The sequence below is a fragment of the Saimiri boliviensis genome, chromosome 8 (genome assembly GCF_048565385.1).
Source record: "Saimiri boliviensis isolate mSaiBol1 chromosome 8, mSaiBol1.pri, whole genome shotgun sequence".
Taxonomy (NCBI): domain Eukaryota; kingdom Metazoa; phylum Chordata; class Mammalia; order Primates; family Cebidae; genus Saimiri; species Saimiri boliviensis.
Genome location: NC_133456.1, coordinates 11,943,574 through 11,962,595, shown reverse-complemented (window position 1 = coordinate 11,962,595; position 19,022 = coordinate 11,943,574). Strand labels below are relative to the sequence as shown.

Here is a 19,022-nt window from a genome sequence, read left to right as displayed (position 1 = left end):
TTTTAATTTTTTTGAGACAGCGCCTTGCTGTCGCCCAGCAACTTCAAATGCCACTCTCCTCTCCAGAACTGTGAGCTTCTCCTCTGTGTGGCATGAGTGGCACAGATTTAAGCTAACCACCAGAGCTGGTGTATGCTGGAAATGCTGATTCTCCTAATGGGCTGACTCTCCCCAAGGGTCAGCTGTGCAACACTGGCAAAGAGGTAGTGGCAGAGACCCCATTTCCACTTAATGGAAAGTAGAGGAGCCCACCAATGCCTCTTGGAGTGACAAAAACCTTATTTTCTTCTGGTGGGGGCACTGCTGAGGCTGTTCAAAGATGCCTTCTTAGTGAACCCTTTAGGAAATGGAAAGGTTGACTTATTTGCTGTGTAAACCCAAAGTTCTCCGTGTCTGAATGAAGCCCCCACTGTATTTGGTATCACCGTTGGTGTTGCAGTCTTGGTTCTATGAAGAAACAAGCTCCACCCCTGGAATGACAGTCTCTCTGCTAACAGGCCAGACAAGAGGTTTGGTCAGTACAGGTAGAGCTGTCACCTTCAGAGCAGGACCTTGAACCTGGGCATAGACAATGATGTTATTTATTCTAGGTGATGTTATTCTATAGCTTTTTGCCAGATGACTCATGAAGCAACCTCTGTACCTTTGGAGGACAATTTTAAAAAGCCCACTTTAGATTGTGCACAGTGGCTCATGCCTATTATCTCACTTTGGGAGGCCAAGGTGGGAGGATTGCTTGAAGCCAGGAGTTCGAGACCATTATAGGCAACAAAGCGAGACCCTATCTCTACAAAAAATACTTAAAAATTAGCTGAGTGCAGTGGTATACAGCTGTAGTCCCAGCTACCTGGGGAAGCTGAGGTGAGAGGATAGGATCACTTGAGCCTAGTGTTCAAGGCTGTACTCTAGCCTGGGTGACAGAGGAAGACCTTGTCTCTAAAAAGGGGGAAAAAAGGGCACTGGATGTAATAGTTCACACCTATAATCTCAGCACTTTGGGAGGCCAAGGCGGGCGGATCACAAGGTTAGGAGTTCGATACCAGCCTGACCAACATGGTAAAACCCTGTCTCTACTAAAAATACAAAAATTAGCTGGGCATGGTGGCGCATGCCTGTAATCCCAGCTACTCAGGAGGCTGAGGCAGGTGAATTGCTTGAAGCCAGGAGGTGGAGATTGTAGTGAGCTGAGATCATGCCACTACACTCCAGCCTAGCAAAACAGTGAGACTCTGTCTCAAAAAAGAAAAAAGAAGCCGGACGCGGTGGCTCACGCCTGTAATCCCAGCACTTTGGGAGGCCGAGGCGGGTGAATCACGAGGTCAAGAGATCGAGACCATCCTGGTCAACATGGTGAAACCCCGTCTCTACTAAAAAATGCAAAAATTAGCTGGGCATGGTGGCGCATGCCTGTAATCCCAGCTACTCAGGAGGCTGAGGCAGGAGAATTGCCTGAACCCAGAAGGCGGAGGTTGCGGTGAGCCGAGATTGCGCCATTGCACTCCAGCCTGGGTAACAAGAGCGAAACTCCATCTCAAAAAAAAAAAAAAAAAAAGAAAAGAAAAAGAAAAAAAGAATGAAAAGAATAACCATAAATGGGGGAAAAAAGCCCACCCTAAAGCACTGCTCAGAGACAACCATCAGCTGTCAGCTACAGACTTGGGGAACATTCTTGGTCACTTGAATGACCAAGTTAGGTCCTACAGTCATCAGTCAAGAAGCAGCCTCTTGGGGAGTGAAGAAGTGCTTCTACGGGCTGGAATTCATCTGTCCATAAGAATGTTTGACATTTGAAGACCCTGCTTACTAAGAAGTGGATATGAAGCTCTCTCCTTGCATGAAAGATACAGACCTTGCCAGAGAGGACGTGCTGACTGAGGGCATGGGAAATGACACATAACCCACTCAGCCAGTGTCTTATGGAGTTCTGTATTCCTTGACATGGGTATGTCCTTGTTCACCAAACTGAGTGAGGAAAGCTGGAATGTCCTGGGCCTTTACAAAGCTTCAGGGGCACACATATGTAGCATGTATTGGTGAACTGATCTGATATCACAGCTGAACTATGTACTGTCACAGATAAGGAAATTCCCAATTTCAACTTCTAAGTCAAGTCACAAAGCATCTTGCTGAATTTTTTTTTTTTTTTTTTGGAGACAGAGTTTTCGCTCTTGTTGCCCAGGCTGGAGTACAATGGTGTAATCTTGGCTCACTGCAATCTCCGCCTCCTGGGTTCAAGTGATTCTCCCGCCTCAGCCTCCCAAGTAGCTGGAATTACAGACATGTGCCACCACACCCAGCTAATTTTTTGTATTTACTAGAGATGGGGTTTCACCTTATTGGTCAGGCTGGTCTCGAACTCCTCACCTCAGGTGATCCACCTGCCTCAGCCTCCCAAAGTGCTGGGATTGCAGGTGTGAGCCACCATGTCTGGCCCTTAACTCTATTATTATTATTATTACAATTCTGTGGGGTTTTAGTGAATTCATAAGATTGTAAAACAACACCACTACTTAATTTTCAGAACATTTCATGACCCCAAAATCAAAACCATCATCATTAGCAGTCACTCCCTATTTCCCACTACTTCCAGCCCCTAACCACTATTAGAAAGCAAGCACTAACCTACCTTTTTTCTCTATAGATTTGCCTGATGTGAACACTTTATATAAATGGCATTGTACATATGTGGTCTTTTGTGTCTGGTTTCTTTCATTTAACATAATGCTTTCATGATTCATCCATGTTGTAGCATGTACCAGTACTCCATTCCTTTTTACAGCTGAGTAACATTCCATTACATGGATATACCATGTTTTGTTTATCCATTCACCAGTTGATGGACACTTGGGTTAGCCAGAAACTGGAAACAACCCTATTAGAAATAACGTTAAGAACATTTTGGTACAAATTTTGTGTGAATATGGGTATTCAATTCTTTTGGGTATATACCTAGGAGTGGAATTACTGGTTTAACTTTTGGGTTTAAGTTTTTTTTGGTAGGGGGGCGGGGCAGGGGAATATATACCTAGGAGTGGAATTACTGGTTTAACTTTTGGGTTTTTTCAAGTTTTTTTTTTTTTTTTTAAGAGATGGGGCAGTCTCACTATGTTGCACAGGCCGGTCTGGAACTCCTGGCCCCAAAGGATCCTCCTGCCTCAGCCTCCCAACGCATTAGGATTACAAGCATGAGCCGTAGCACTCAGCCTAGTTTAACTTTTTGAAGAATGGCTAAATTGTTTCCCAAGTGGCTACACCACTTGACCTTCCTACCAGCAACATAGGAGGGTTCCAATTTCTTCACATCTCTGTCAATACTTTCATTGTCTGTCCTTTTGATTATACCCATCCTAGAGGGAGTTCATATTAATTCTTGTGTGAAATTATCAAGACACATAATACGAGGCTGGGCGCAGCTGCTCACACCTATAATACCAACACTTTGAGAGGCTGAGGTAGGCAAATCACCTGAGGTCAGGAGTTCAAGACCAGCGTGGCCAACATGGTGAAACAATGACTCCACTAAAAATACAAAAATTAGCTGGGCATGGTGGCGCGCAGCTGTAATCCCAGCTGCTCGGGAAGCTGAGGCAGGAGAATTGCTTGAACCTGGGAGACAGAGGGTGCAGCGAGCCAAGATGGCACCATTGCACTCCAGCCTAACAGAGCAAGACTCCATCTAAAAACAAACAAAAAATCGTAATTTGAATTTACAAGAAAGATCAATTTCCAACACAATGGAAACTAAATTAATTTTAGGTGCAGGGAAAGGGTTAATGACTGATATGATTCTCAGAGGTCCGACACAAGACCAACAGGAAACTCCCGTTTAGATGGACTCACAATCCTTGGGCTTGGACATCCTGCAGGCTAGAAAGCATTTGGAGCCTCACTATGAACTAATGTATTGCAACCTTCTGTGTTGTCGGTGGCAACACAAAACAAAAAGCCAAAGAACCTTTTGTCACCAGCACAGGGGATCCCTGCTTCCAAAGGGCTGAGACAGCTTCCTTCCTCTCTCAAGCAGGTATAGCTATACCCAGAAAGAGGCATCTCTGGAGTGATATGACACAGACAAGAGGCTATACCTGTGTGAGTATCCCAAAAACACCAGTCATCTTATCCAACCTTGACCTTGAGCCCTGCTTTCCTATGATGTGTCAGGACTCTGGAGAAGTCTTGAGTGCTTACATTAGCAGGACAAGAAATGTACCTCTTACCTCTCAGAGGTCTCAAGGGACAGGCTGGCTTTCTCCTCCTTGTGGTCACTGCCACTGCCTGACCGGTGCAGGCTCCGGCGGGAATGTTTGCGCCGAGGTTGCTCCCGTTCCGGTGTGTCATCCTGTTCTACGGTCTCACTTTCCACATAAGGATAGGCCACTAAGTTGATGTAACCATCACTATCCCCCTCAAAACAGACAGATACCACACCTGTTTAAAAAAAAAAAAAAGGCAGCTGGTAAACAAATGTCAAGACAGGCTTGAGTCTACGCGCAGCACAGACTGTTGTCACTCACTTTTCCACACAGCACGAAGACATCACCTGCCCTGAACCAACTACAGATCGATGTTGGAACAACAGTCAGCAGACAGCATCTTTCCAGAAAATAGATGACTGTCCATCTCCATGCTAAGTCTGATGCTTACCTTTGTTCCTGGATAAGTCTATATTTATTTCCCCCTCTCTTATCTGGCCCTCTCACTTTCAATTACTTATTTCTGTACCATTCAAAAGAACTGTGTTTGCAAGGTGACACGCACACCTGGCACAACTTAATCCCTCAACTTATTGAAATACTCTATGCTGCCATTTCATGTGTGTGTTCTCCTTTAAATTTCTGCCTGACAGTGTCAACCAAAGGGACTTCAACACTTCTCCCTCCAAGAGGGTCCAAAAAAAATCTGTGTTCTGCCCACACTGAGCATCAGGCTATCCTAGTCACACTACACAGAACTTCCAACCCTGGCATCTCAAAGATAAAACATCCGTTTGCCATGCTGTAGCCATAATAGTTTGTTGTGCCCATTTTAATTAAACAGGTTGTTTTTGGTGTCCTCTGGATCACAGTGAGTTAAAACACAAGTAAGACCCATCTCAAGTGTTCTTAATACAATTTAAAAATACATATATCCAGAAACTTGAGGAGGTGGTTCTGGGGAAAAAAAAAAAAGGAACTTTGTCTCACTTCCACATCCCACCTTTTGTCTGTCAGCTACATTTCTACTTTTACACTCTTAGATGCACACAGTTGGCTCTATAATCTGACAATCAGTGAGAAACACTCATGGTTTATTTTTTGTAGAGACAGGATCTCCCTATGTTTTGTCAATTTCTTTTACATCGTAGAATAAAAACCGGTTTAAAGTTCTTTACAATATTCTCTTTTTTTTTTTGAGACAAAAAGAGTCTTGCTTTGTCGCCAGGCATCCGCCAGTCTGGAGTGAGTGCAGTGGCACAATCTCGGCTCACTGCAATCTCTGCCTCCTGGGTTCAAGCAATTCTCCTGCCTCAGCCTCCTAAGTAGCTGGGATCACAGGTGTACACCACCACGCCCAGTTAATTTTTTGTTTTAGTAGAGATGGGGTTTCGTCATGTTGACCAGGCTGGTCTTGGAACTCTTGACCTCAGGTGATCCAACCGCCTCGGCCTACCAAAGTGCAGGGATCACAGGCATGAGCCACCACGCCCTGTCTTTTTTTTTTTTTTAAGAATGAATCTTGCTCTGTCATCCAGGCTGGAATGCAGTGGTGCGATCTCAGCTCACTGAAACCTCCACCTCCCAAGGTGATTCTCCTACCTCAGCCTCCCGAGTAGCTGGGATTATAGGCTCCTGCCACCACACCCGGCTAATTTTTCTATTTTTTAGTAGAGACAGGGTGGTCTTGAACTCCTGACCTCAGGTGATCCGCCTGTTCGGCCTCCTAAAGTACTAGGATTACAGGCATGAGCCACCGCGCCCAGCTAGAGTCACTGTTTTTAATTCTTTTGGATATATATGTAGGAGTGGAATTGCTGGATCGTATGGTTTCTCTGTTCACCTTTTGGAGGAACTGCCAAACTTTTCCACAGCGGCTATGCCACTTTACATTTTCTTTTCTTTTATTTTTTTTAAATTTTCTTTTATTTTTTTTTGAGATGGAGTTTCGCTCTTGTTACCCAGGCTGGAGTGCAATGGCGCGATCTCGGCTCACCGCAACCTCCGCCTCCTGGGTTCAGGCAATTCTCTTGCCTCAGCCTCCTGAGTAGCTGGGATTATAGGCACGTGCCACCATGCCCAGCTAATTTTTTGTATTTTTAGTAGAGACGGGGTTTCACCATGTTGACCAGGATGGTCTCGATCTCTCGACCTTGTGATCCACCCGCCTCGGCCTCCCAAAGTGCTGGGATTACAGGCGTGAGACACCGCGCCCGGCCGCCACTTTACATTTTCATCAGCAATGTTCCCATTTCTCCACATCCTTGCCAACAATTATTTCCCTTTAAAAAAAAAAAAAACAACTTTTATAGCCATACTAGATAAAATAATATACCTAGTATGAAGTGCCTAGTATGAAGTGGCATCTTATTTTGGTTTTGATTTGCATTTCTTTTTTTTTTTTGAGACGGAGTTTCGCTTTTGTTACCCAGGTTGGTGTGCAATGGCACGATCTCGGCTCACCACAACCTCCACCTCCTGGGTTCAGGCAATTCTCCTGCCTCAGCCTCCTGAGTAGCTGGGATTACAGGCACGCGCCACCATGCCCAGCTAATGTTTTGTATTTTTAGTAGAGACGGGGTTTCACCATGTTGACCAGGATGGTCTCAATCTCTTGACCTCGTGATCCACCCACCTCGGCCTCCCAAAGTGCTGGGATTACAGGCGTGAGCCACCGCGCCTGGCCGATTTGCATTTCTTAATGCCTAATTATACTGATGTACTACTGGCCATCTGTATGTCTTCTCTGGAAAAATCTCTATTAAAGTCCTTTGTGCAATTTTGAAATGGGATGATTTTTATTGCTTTCAAAACATAATCAGAAGAATACTAAATGTGGCAAAATAAATATTCCAAGGCTGCTAAATAAGAACAAAGCCAGAAATAAACACAGGGCTTTCTCCAAGTGGCTAGGAAACTTTAACAGTCCCACTTTATAAATGTAGCTTTAAGCCACACTCAAAACACTGAAGGGCAAACATTCTGCCATAAATATGCCAAAGCCAGAAAGAAAACTATATACCCTCTCAGCTCATGGAGTCCTTCTGATGCTAAGGAAAAAATCCCTTAAAAGGAAAATAAGCCCTGCCCCAGATAAATGTTCTCTAAATTACAACCATTAGAATTGAGACAAGACAACTGAGAACTTCAAGGTGCCTCCCAGGGAAGGGTTGGCAGTTTCCAGCACTGGTCCAGTATTTCCTCACACCTTCTCCTCTCAGACTGAGTAACAGGTATCTTTAAAGGCCTTAACATGGGAGGCTTGCTTGAGCCCAGGAGTTTGAGGCTGCAGTGAGCCATGAATGCACCGCTGCACTCCAGCCTGGACAACATAGCAAGACCCTGTCTCAAAAAAATAAAAATAAAAAAATAAAAGTCGCAGTAAATCCTTAGCTACTTTATTTTCTTTGTTTGGGCTACATTTTCACTAGAAAAGAATAAATACGCTAGCTCAAAAGTACAATTCAATTAAGCTAAAATTAATCCCTTGTAAATCAAATGAAGCCCAATTTAGTCAAAGAAAATAGAAGCATAGTGGAAGATGATATTAGTCAAATTAATCCATTTTGGGGCTGGGCATGGTGGCTCACATCTGTAATCTCAGCACTATGGGAAGCCAAGGCAGGCAGATCGCTTAAGCCTAGGAGTTTGAGACCAGCCTGGGCAACATGGTAAGACCCTGTCTCTACAAAATATAAGAAAATTAGCCAGTACACACCTGTGGTCTCAGCTACTCCAGAGGCTGAAGTGGGAGAAACACTTAAGCCCAGGAGTTCAAAGCTGTGGTGAGTTGAGATCGTGCCACTGCACTGCAGTCTGGGTGACAGAGTGAGACCCTGTCTCAAAATAGTATATAAATAAACAAAATGAACTAAAATTTTATATTAAAAAAATACATAGGCGAGGCACAGTGGCTCATGCCTGTAATCCTAGCACTTTGGGAGGCCAAGGCAAGTGGATCACTTGTGGTGAGGAGTTCGAAACCAGCCTGACCAACATGGTGAAGCCCCGTATCTACTAAAAATACAAAAAATTAGCCAGGCATGGTGGTGTGCGCCTGTGATCCCAGCTACTCGGGAAGCTGAGGTAGGAGAACCACTTGAACCCAGGAGGTAGAGGTTGCAGTGAACCAAGAATCTCACCACTGCACCCTATCCTAGGTATTGAAGCGCACCTCTGTCTAAAAAAAAAAAAATTAAATTAATATATGTATATATAGAGAGACACATCTTTCAGCTGGGAGCAGTGGCTCACACCTATGATCCCAGCTACTCAGGAGGCTGAGGTATAATGCCCCATGGAGACGACATGGGAGGATCACTTGAGACCAGGAGTTCAAGATCAGCCCAAGCAACAAAGTGAGATCTAATCTCTTAAATCCCAGCACTGTGGGAGACCAAGGTGGGAGAATTGCTTGAGGCTAGGAGTTCAAAACGGGCACAGGTAACAAAGCAAGACCCTGTCTCCACGAATAAATTTTAAAATTAGCCAGGCATAGTGGTGCGCCTGTAGTCCCAGCTACTTGGGAGGCTGAAGTAGGAAAATCACTTGAGCCATGACTTTTTTTTTTTGAGACTGAGTTTCACTCGTTGCCCAGGCTGGAGTGCAATCATGTGATCCCTGCAACTTCTGCCTCCTGAGTTCAAATGATTCTCCTTCCTCAGCCTCCCAATTAACTTGGATTACAGGCACCTGCCATCTAATTTTTGCATTTTTAGAAGAGATAGGGTTTCACCATGTTGGCCAGCTGGTGTTGAACTCCTGACTTCAGGTGATCCCCCAGCCATGGCCTCCCAAAATGCTAAGATTACAGGGGTGAACCACTGCGCCCAGCAGGGCCTGGTTTTGAGGCTGCAGTGAGATATAATTGCACCACTGCACGCTGCCACAATTATTACTGTGTTGCAATGCCTAATGGTGTATGTAATGCCTAATGGTGTATGTTAAATGGTATTACTGTGTTGTCTGCCTAATGGTGACTTCTATTTCCATCATTTCTTCTATATTTATTAATTAAAAGAAATTAGAATTCTATGAGGAAGAACTGTCCCTTCATATCCATGTATCTATCAATATAGACTTATGGATATTTTGTTGTTTAAATTCTTCTAGATTGGGTCCCTCAACTCCTTTAAAATTAGCTCTTAAGTACTTCTGACATCATTTTTCACCACTTCTTTACCGTCACCACAAGATGCTCTAGGCTTGTCTTATAATTTTCCTACCCCAACTCAGGAACCAACCATTTCTCTAAGGAGCTTTGTTTCTTATTCCTTTATTTCTTCTTCTAAATATGGTATTTAGAAAATTCAGGATTTGGTTGCTAGATATACTTATTGCTACTGAAGTATCACTGCTTTTAGGCCCTCCCAGCAGACAGAGCTAGGAAATACATGTATGATAACTAGCCCACACTTATACACACATCTAATTACCACTATCAGCACGGGTGTTAAACTCAATCAAGCCAAGAAAAAGTGTCAATAATATTCCACATCTTGGCAGGTTTAAAAACAAATTTTCATTTATTTAGTATGACCAGCTGTAATCATCAACTGTTAGTGCTTGCAGTACTAAATGTGAAGTTCAAGGCTTTTGTAAATTGATTCAAATAAGCTTTGCCTCATTCATTTATCAAGTATTTACTGATCTTCTACTAGATCTCAGGCCCCGAGCGCATTAGTGTAAAAGCCCAAGAAAAAAAAAAAGTCTATACCTTCAAGGAGCTTCCATACTAATGTGAAAAACAAATATATAGACAAAAATACAGATGATAAGTGCTATGAAGAAACTAATTAAGATTCTATGATTGCAAATATGGTTTCCAGAGCAGAATCACATAGGATGATCAGGGAAGAAGTGTCTGGGGAGACCTGATAAACTAAAGGTTGGAGGAGCAGGTGTGGATAAGGGTACTGGAAAGAACATTCCAAGCCTAAGTAAAAGGCTTGAGGTTAATTAAAAGTAAAATCTAAAAAGCTTGGGATATTCTAAAAACTGGTTCACCTCTTTCTGCCAATTAAGAAACAACCCAGGTCAGGCAGAGTTGCTCATACCTATAATCCTAATACTTGGGGAGGCCAAGGCCGACAGATCACCTGAGTTCAGGAGTTCGAGACCAGCCTGGCCAACGTGGCAAAACTCCATCTCTACTAAAAATTAGCTGGTGGCACACGCCTGTAATCCCAGCTACTAGGGAGGCTGAAGCACAAGAATCACTTGAACCTGGGAGATGGAGATTGCAGTGAGCCAAGATTGTGCCACTGCACTCCAGCCTGGACAACAGTGAGACTCTGTCCCCTCCCCCCCCCAAAAAAGAAACAACCCAATTCAAAAATGGTCAAAGGACTTGAATAGACATTTCTTCAAGAAGGTATACCAACAGCCAGTAACAAAAACAAAAATGCTCTACATCATTCATTAGGCATTAGCGAAAAGCAAATCAAAGCCACAGATATCACATACTCCACTAGGATAGCTACAAAAAGAAAATAAGAGTGTCGGTAAGGATGTGGAGAAACAGCGACCCTTGTACACTGCTGGTAAGAAGGCAAAGGGGTGCAGCCATTGTGGGAAACAGTTTGGCATTTCCTCCAAAAGGTAAACAAAAAACTACCACATGATTCTAACAATTTCATTCGTAGGTATATACCCAAAAGAATTAAAAAACAGTGACTCAAATAGACATTTGTAAGCCAATGTTCACAGTAGCACAATTCACAATAGCCAAAAGGTAGAAACAACCCAGGTGTCCATCAACAGATGAATGAGTAAATAAAATGTGGTATATATTTACAATGAAATATTATTCAGCCATAAAAAAGAATGAAGTGGGTTTTTTTGAGAAAGAGTCTCACTCTGTTGCCCAGGCTGGAATGTACCGACACGATCTTGACTCACTGCAACCTTCACCTCCTGAGTTCAAGAGATCCCCCTGCCTCAGCCTTCCAAGTAGCTGGGATTACAGGCATGCACCACCATGCCCAGCTAATTTTTGTATTTTTAGTAGAGATGAGGTTTCACCATGTTGACCAGGCTGGTCTCGAATCCCTGACCTCAAGTGACCTGCCTGCCTCGGCTTCCCAAACTGCTAGGATTGGCTGGGCGAGGTGGCTCATGCCTGTAATCCCAGCACTTTGGGAGGCCAAGGTGGGCAGATCATGAGGTCAGGAGATCAAGAACATCCTGCTCTACATGGTGAAACCCCGTCTCTACTAAAAATACGAAAATTAGCTGGGTGTGGTGGAACGTGCCTATAATCCCAACTACTCAAGACACTGAGGCAGGAGAATTCCTTCAACAAGCGAGTCAGAGGTTGCAGTCAGCCGAGATCCCACCACTGCACTCCAGCCTGGTGATAGAACGAGACTCCATCTCAAAAAAAAAAAAAAAAAAAAAGTGCTAGGATTATAGACGTGAGCCACCGTGCCCAGCCAAGAATGAAGTTTTAATATACGCTATGACATGAATGAACCTTGTAAACATTGAGCTAAATTAACCTTGTAAACAAGAACTAAGCCAGACACAAAGGTCAAAAATTGTAATGATTTCAGCCAGGCTCGATGGCTCATGCCTGTAATCGCAGCACTTGGCGAGGCTGAGGTGGGCATATCATGAGGTTAGGGGTTCGAGACCAGCCTGACCAACATGGTAAAACCCCCTCTCTACTTAAAAATACAAAAAAATACTTAGCCAGGCATGGTGGCATGCACCTGTAATCCCAGCTAGTTGGGAGGCTGAGGCAGGAGAATTGATTGAACCCAGGAGGTGGAGGTTGCAGTGCGCCACTGCACGCCAGCCTAGGCAACAGAGTGAGATTCCATCTCAAAAACCAAAAAAATTGTAATGATTTTACTTACATGAAATATCTACAATAGATAATTCTGTAGAGGCAGAAAGTAAAGAGGTTACCAGGGGATCATATGATAGAAGAACTGGGAGTTATTATCTTTTTTTTTTTTTTTGAGGCAGAGTCTTGCTCTGTTGCCCAGGCTGGAGTGCAGTGGCATGATCTCAGCTCATTGCAACCTCTGCCTCCCTGGTTCAAGCAATTTTCCTGCCTCAGCTTCCCAAGTAGCTGGGACTACAGGTGCACACCACCACGCCCCGCTAATTTTTGTATTTTTAGTAGAGATGGGGTTTCACCATATTGGCCAGGCTGGTCTCAAACTCTTGACCTGTGATCCACCTGCCTCAGCCTCCCAAAGTGTTGGGATCACTGGCATGAGCCACCGCACCTGGCCGGGAGTTATTATTTAATAGGTACAGAGTTTGCTTCAGATGATGAAAAATTCAGGAAATGGACAGTGGTAATGGCTATACAACACTGTGAATGTATTTAATGCCACTAAATTACATTTTAAAACGGCAAATTTTATGTTATATACATTTTACCAAAAAAAATTTTTAAGTTAAGGAAACAAAAAGTCAATTCTACAGCACTAGTTTTTCTAAATTAAAACTCTCCTAAGTAAATAATAGTGTTAGCCTGACTGAAATCATACAGTGTTAGAGAAGTTACAAAGCAGAACATAAAAAAAAAACTTACATACGATGGGCAATAATAAAAATTTATAAACACTGACAAAGATCAGATTTTAAAATAAAGTAAGTTAATTCAAGTATAATTAATATTCATAAGGTTCTTTTTTTTTTCAGACAGAGTTTAGCTCTTGTTACCCAGGCTGGAGTGCAATGGCGCGATCTCGGCTCACCGCAACCTCCGCCTCCTGGGTTCAGGCAATTCTCCTGCCTCAGCCTCCCGAGTATCTCGGATTACAAGCACACGCCACCATGCCCAGCTAATTTTTCATATTTTTAGTAGAGATGGGGTTTCACCATGTTGACCAGGATGGCCTCGATCTCCTGACCTCGTGATCAACCCGCCTCGGCCTCCCAAAGTGCTGGGATTACAGGCGTGAGCCACCGCGCCCAGCCATAAGGTTCTTTTCTATAAAGTTTACTTATATTTTAAAATAAATTACTTTTCCTTCAAATATTTACTAGGACTTCCAGGCCCCAGAAAGTCCCTGCAATTCTTACCATCAATTCTTTGCCCCAGCACATACAGACACAGGCTCCATACAGCCCCCTTGCCAGCTATGCAACCACTTTAACTTGGGAAGTATCAATTAGTCCTCCTCCGGGACGAGAGAAATGCTTCCCTCTTCTCTCCTAGACTACTGTGTCACAGTAAACGGGAAAACCTGTTGACAACAGCATGCTCTTTTCCACCAATGGAACTTAATGCTGTTACTTTTTCTCAGCTTTACCTAGCAAATTTAATTTTCAAGATCTGAAGATCTTGCTGATGCTTTCAGCCTCTAATTTTACCTAACAAAGTGACTTAGTGCTTTGAGAAGAGACCTACAATGATATCACTTGGCAAACAAAACAAGAAAAACTGTGGCAAGGGGTCTATAAGCCCAAGGATGCTGCTCTCATTAAACGGCCAGTAACTGACCTTTGTATTCAGGGGTGAACTCCTTCATTTCGGGAGGGAGGGACTCGTAGAAGCGCTGTTCCCGGGAGATGAGGGGCTTGCACACAGTGTGATCATCGTAGCGCATCATGCTGCTGTGTCCACCTACTTGGTGGATGAAGGGCTCCAGGAGGACTCCCCGGTCTCCAGCCCGACTTGCATTCTTGCCATACTGCCCCACTTCCATGGTTTGACAAACACACATTGCGTTGGGGGCCAGTTGCACACTGAGGACAGAGGATGCAGCACATGGGCCACAAAAGGAGAGCTAGGTAGAAGGTCCTGGCCAGCTGAAAGCCAATGGTCAGATTCTATTCAGCTTATTATTCTGTCCTACAGAAAAGAAAAGAGGAAAAGGGAATCAAAACATCAGGCAAGTCACAATTTCCCTGGAGCTCCATGAATGAGAGCAGCGACTCTGTTTTGTTCCCTACTATGTGTACCCGCAGTACATACAATACTACCTGACACATGAAAAGAAGTTGGTTAAATTTCTACTGAATGATGCAACCTTGCCTCTTCCATCTATCTTGTGTACAGAAGCCCATATTCTCTGCTTTCCTAGTTCTCACATCCCTTCTAAGTTATCTAAAGGATTTCATTTTAGAGCTACAGCACATCACAACCATCAGGAAAACAACTATCCCGGTTTACGTCACATGCAAAGATGAGATCAGAGGCCAGGCACAGTGGCTTATGCCTGTAATCCCAGCACTTTGGGAAAGTGAGGTGGGTGGATCATGAGGTCAAGAGATCGAGACTATCCTGGCCAACATGGTAAAACCCCATCTCTACTAAAAATACAAACATTAGCTGGGTGTGGTGGCACGCACTTGCAGTCCCAGCTACTCAGGAGGCTGACGCAGGAGAATTGCTTGAACCTGGGAGGCAGAGGTTGCAATAAGCCGAGATCATGCCATTACACGCCAGCCTGGCGACACAAGACTCTGCCTCAAATAAAAAAAAAACAAATAAATAAAAGATGCAATCAGAAAAAAACAGAAGGCAATGGGAATTTGTTCTGTTGAGACTCCTCAGGATATCCAGTAATAGTAAAGGCCTCTCCTTGACCCAGAGAAAAGGTTTCTGTTTGAGAAATTAGGTCACATGAGATTCCCAAATTATCCACTAAAGGTGCCAAGGACCAGGCAGGAAGCCATTCCTTGCTGAGCTGTAGGGCAGTGGTCCCCAACATTTTTTGGCAACAAGAACGAGTTTCATGGAAGACAATTTTTTCCTGGACCAGGTGTGGGGGTGATGGTTTCAGGATGAATCAGACACATTAGATTTACTGAACACTGTATTTCTATTATTATATTGTAATACATAATGAAATAATTATACAACTCACCATGATATAGAATTCTTGGGAGCCCTAAGCTTGTTTTCCTGCAACTAGACACCCCATCTTGGAGTGATGGGAGACAGTGACAGATCATCAAGCATTAGATTCTCGTAAGGAGTATGCAGCCTAGATCCCTCACATGTGCAGTTCACAATAGGGTTTGTGCTCCTATGAGAATCCAATGCCATTGCTGATCTGACTGTAGGTGGAGTTCAGGCGATAATTCGAGCAAGGGGAGCAGCTGTAATTACAGATGATGCTTTGCTTGCCTGCTCACCCACCACTCACCTCTTGCTGTGAGGCCCATTTTCTAACAAGCCATGAACCAGTACCCAAGAACTGCTGCTATAGATCACTAAAAAGGTTTTGCTTTTCCCAAAGGAATTCAGGCTTCGTATTTCTTCTACTTTAAATCTATGGTTGTCAATTTATGACCATTCCCTTTCTGCATTCCCTTTCTATACCAACCAGTGGGACAAGGAAAAGCTCCTTGTACTCAAACTCCCTCTTTATAATGTCAAATTCCTCTCAAAAAATTTAAAGTAGTTGGCAACTTTCCTAACACTGAGTGTATTTTTAGTTAGGAATGTAATCAGCAAGACTACATCAGAAAGATTAAGGCCAAAAAGAAAAAGTGTTAGTAGAGCAGGAATATGGTCCCACCTGTAAGAGACAAATCACAGAGTTTTCTGCTGTTGTTTCTTCCTGGACCTTGTAATTATGGGCAAAATAGGGTACAAAAATACCACTGCCTAACTGCTGAGCTGTGATCAGACTACTGTACTCCAGCCTGGGTGACAGAGCAAGACCCTGTCTCAAAAAAAAAAAAAAAAAAAAAGAAAAAGAAAAAAGAAAAGGAAAAAAAAAACTACTTGCAAAACTGCAAAATCTTCTTAACCCAACATTGCCCAGGCAGCTAAGTTTTATTTCACTGCTACCACCAAAATATTCTGTACTCCCACTCCCCCAGACTGCACTATTTTTTTTTTTTCTTTTGAGATGGAGTTTCGCTCTTGTTACCCAGGCTGGAGTGCAATGGCGCGATCTCGGCTCACCGTAACCTCCGCCTCCTGGGTTCAAGCAATTCTCCTGCCTCAGCCTCCCGAGTAGCTGGGACTACAGGCACGCGCCACCATGCCCAGCTGATTTTCGTATTTTTAGTAGAGACGGGGTTTAACCATGTTGACCAGAATGGTCTCGACCTCTTGACCTCATGATCCACCCTCCTCGGCCTCCCAAAGTGCTGGGATTACAGGCGTGAGCCACCGCGCCCGGCCAGACTGCATTATTTTAATGCACATACACTTTTTTTTTTTTTTTTTTTTTGCCTAGTTATCCTGGAATCTAGGAATACTACCTGAGGCAGAGTTGCTTTGTCCTGAAGGCAGTATTGCCTTGTCCCAGGTAGTATTCCTAGACTCCATTCCCTCCAAACCTGAGTATAGTGCACACATCTATGTCTCCTAAGGTATCCTATGCCAGCTCTACCACATCAATATACCACTGTGCTGTCGCCTAGTTACTCATCTGTCATCACAACCATCTCCCTTACCTACACAGAAAAGGTCCAAGGCAGTTTCCAGCGTGTAGTAAGTATTCCAAAAAAGAGTTGTTGGATTGGGGGAAAAATCGGGGAAGCAGTTGTGGAGGGCAGGTTAGGGTCTCTGGAAGTGGTCACTGCGACTGTGGATTCTGTTCAGTACTGTAGATCAGCTCCTGCCCTGGCCCCAGTCAGGATGAAGGAGGCCTATCTCTAGCTGTGCTTCTCCCTGGGATTGCTTCTGACTATGGACAAAAGGAGACTGCTAAACTTTCTAGCCTGAGTCACTGGGTGGCTGGGAAAAGAGAGGGGTCATAGTGATACGTGTCCCAGAAGTGTACTGTAGGAGAAGAGTCAAGGAAATAGGCCAGGGGCAGTGGTTCATGCCTGTAATCCCCACACGTTGGGAGGCCAAGGCGGGCGGATCACCTGAGGTCAAGAGTTTGAGACCATCCCGGCCAACATGTCGAAACCCTGTTTCTGCTAAAAATACAAAAACAAAAAAAGTTAGCCAGGCATGGTGGCACATGCCTGTAATCTCAGCTACTTCGGAAGCTGAGGCACAAGAGATCGCTTGAACCTAGAAGGTAGAGGTTGCAGTGAGCTGACCAACTGCTCAGTCTCAAAGAAGAAAAAAGGGCTGGCTGTGGTGGCTCACGCCTGTAATCCCAGCACTTTGGAAGGCTGAGGCAGGCAGATCACGAGGTCAGGAGACAGAGATCATCCTGGCCAACATGGTGAAACTCCATTTCTACTAAAACTACACAAATTAGCTGGGCATGGCGGCATATGCCTATAGTCCCAACTACTCAGGAGACTGAGGCAGGAGAATCACTTGAACCCGGGACGTGGAGGTTGCAGTGAGCCAAGATTGCGCCACTGCACTCCAGCCTGGCAACAAAGAGAGACGCCGTCTAAAAAAAATAAATAATAAAAAGAAAAAGAAAAGAAAAAAAGGGAAAAAATTCAAATAGCACTTCCCCTGACTGTGAAAGATTTGTGGCAACTTCTGCAACTTCCACACGACAGAGGGCAGAGTCCACTTTTCAGTCTTTCTAGACATTTGGTATTCAACATAAAGTCATAGCATTGTTTTTGTGTTTGAAATAGTCTCCTAAGAACAAATATAGCACATAGCTACAACTTGGTTTTTGTTTTGTTTTGTTTTTGAGATACCGCTCTGGGCCTATAACTTTGTTTTGGATGTTACTTTTTTAATAACCCTGGAATCTGGAATAGTGGAAGTACCCAAAACCCTCTCAAGCTCTGTGAAGCCTTGCTTTACAGGTGTGGGTGAAGCTTCATAAGTCACTTAATTTCTCCAAGTCTCCTCACACTCCTAAACCTGTGGGATTTGCAGATGCAAGTAAAGGGCTTGGGCTTGCCTCACCTAGTGCCCAGCCTTGGAAATAGCAACAGTTCTGACTGAGATTGCGTCACTGCACTCCAGCATGAGCAACAGAGCAAGACACTGTCTCAAAAAGAAAATAAACTTTAATTAAAACAAGTTTTTAATGCCTTTTGACCACAGACTAGAAAAAAAATTCCATACACAAAACACACAAACCACAAATTAGGCGATATTAATACTGTATACATTTTTAAAAACTTTTTAAATTACTTCTTAGCTAAGCAGATTCCAAAAATTACTTAAATTTTAACAGCTTTTATCAAACTATAAAATTCAGTGGCCGGGCGCGGTGGCTCAAGCCTGTAATCCCAGCACTTTGGGAGGCCGAAGCGGGTGGATCACGAGGTCGAGAGATCGAGACCATCCTGGTCAACATGGTGAAACCCCGTCTCTACTAAAAATACAAAAAATTAGCTGGGCATGGTGGCGCGTGCCTGTAATCCCAGCTACTCAGGAGGCTGAGGCAGGAGAATTGCCTGAACCCAGGAGGCGGAGGTTGCGGTGAGCCGAGATCGCGCCATTGCACTCCAGCCTGGGTAACAAGAGCGGAACTCCGTCTCAAAAAAAAAAAAAAAAAAAAAAAAAAAAAAAAAAAATTCAGTAAGCCAGGTGCGGTGGATCATGCCTGTAATACTAGTACTTTGGGAGGCTGAGGCAGGTGGATCATGAGGTCAGGAGTTCAAGACCAGCCTGACCAACACGGTGAAACCCCATCTCTACTAAAAATACAAAAATTAGCCAGGTGTGGTGGTTGGCCCCTGTAGTCCCAGATACTCAGGAGGCTGAGACAGGAGAATCACTTGAACCTAGGAGGCGGAGGTTGCAGTGAGCTGAGATGGTGCCACTGCATTCCCGCCTGGGCAAGAGAGCAAGATTCCATCTCAAAAAAATAAAATAAAAATAAAAATAAAGTATACAGAACAATGACTTTCAATAAATTTACAGGATTGTACAACCATCCCTCAAATCCAATATAAAAACATTTCTATTGCCCCAAAAAGAACTCTCATGCCCATCTGCAATCCTCGTTCCCACTCCCAGCCAAACTAAAC

General features: G+C 43.9%; 1 protein-coding gene across 8 annotated transcripts in view; it reads right to left on the bottom strand.

Moving 5' to 3' along the window:
• Positions 1-19,022, bottom strand: part of IP6K1 (inositol hexakisphosphate kinase 1) — a 60,453-nt gene that overhangs the window by 10,385 nt on the left and 31,046 nt on the right. For 7 of the 8 annotated variants that reach the window (XM_074403834.1, XM_039477504.2, XM_074403835.1 and 4 more), the window contains 2 exons: positions 13,657-14,007; positions 4,218-4,428 (listed from right to left, as the gene is read on the bottom strand). In XM_074403834.1, coding sequence (XP_074259935.1) covers positions 4,218-4,428; positions 13,657-13,879 — 434 coding nt within the window. In that variant the 5' untranslated portion in view covers positions 13,880-14,007. The remainder of the gene's footprint in view (positions 1-4,217; positions 4,429-13,656; positions 14,008-19,022) is intronic. The other variant, XM_039477506.2, reaches the window with a different exon arrangement.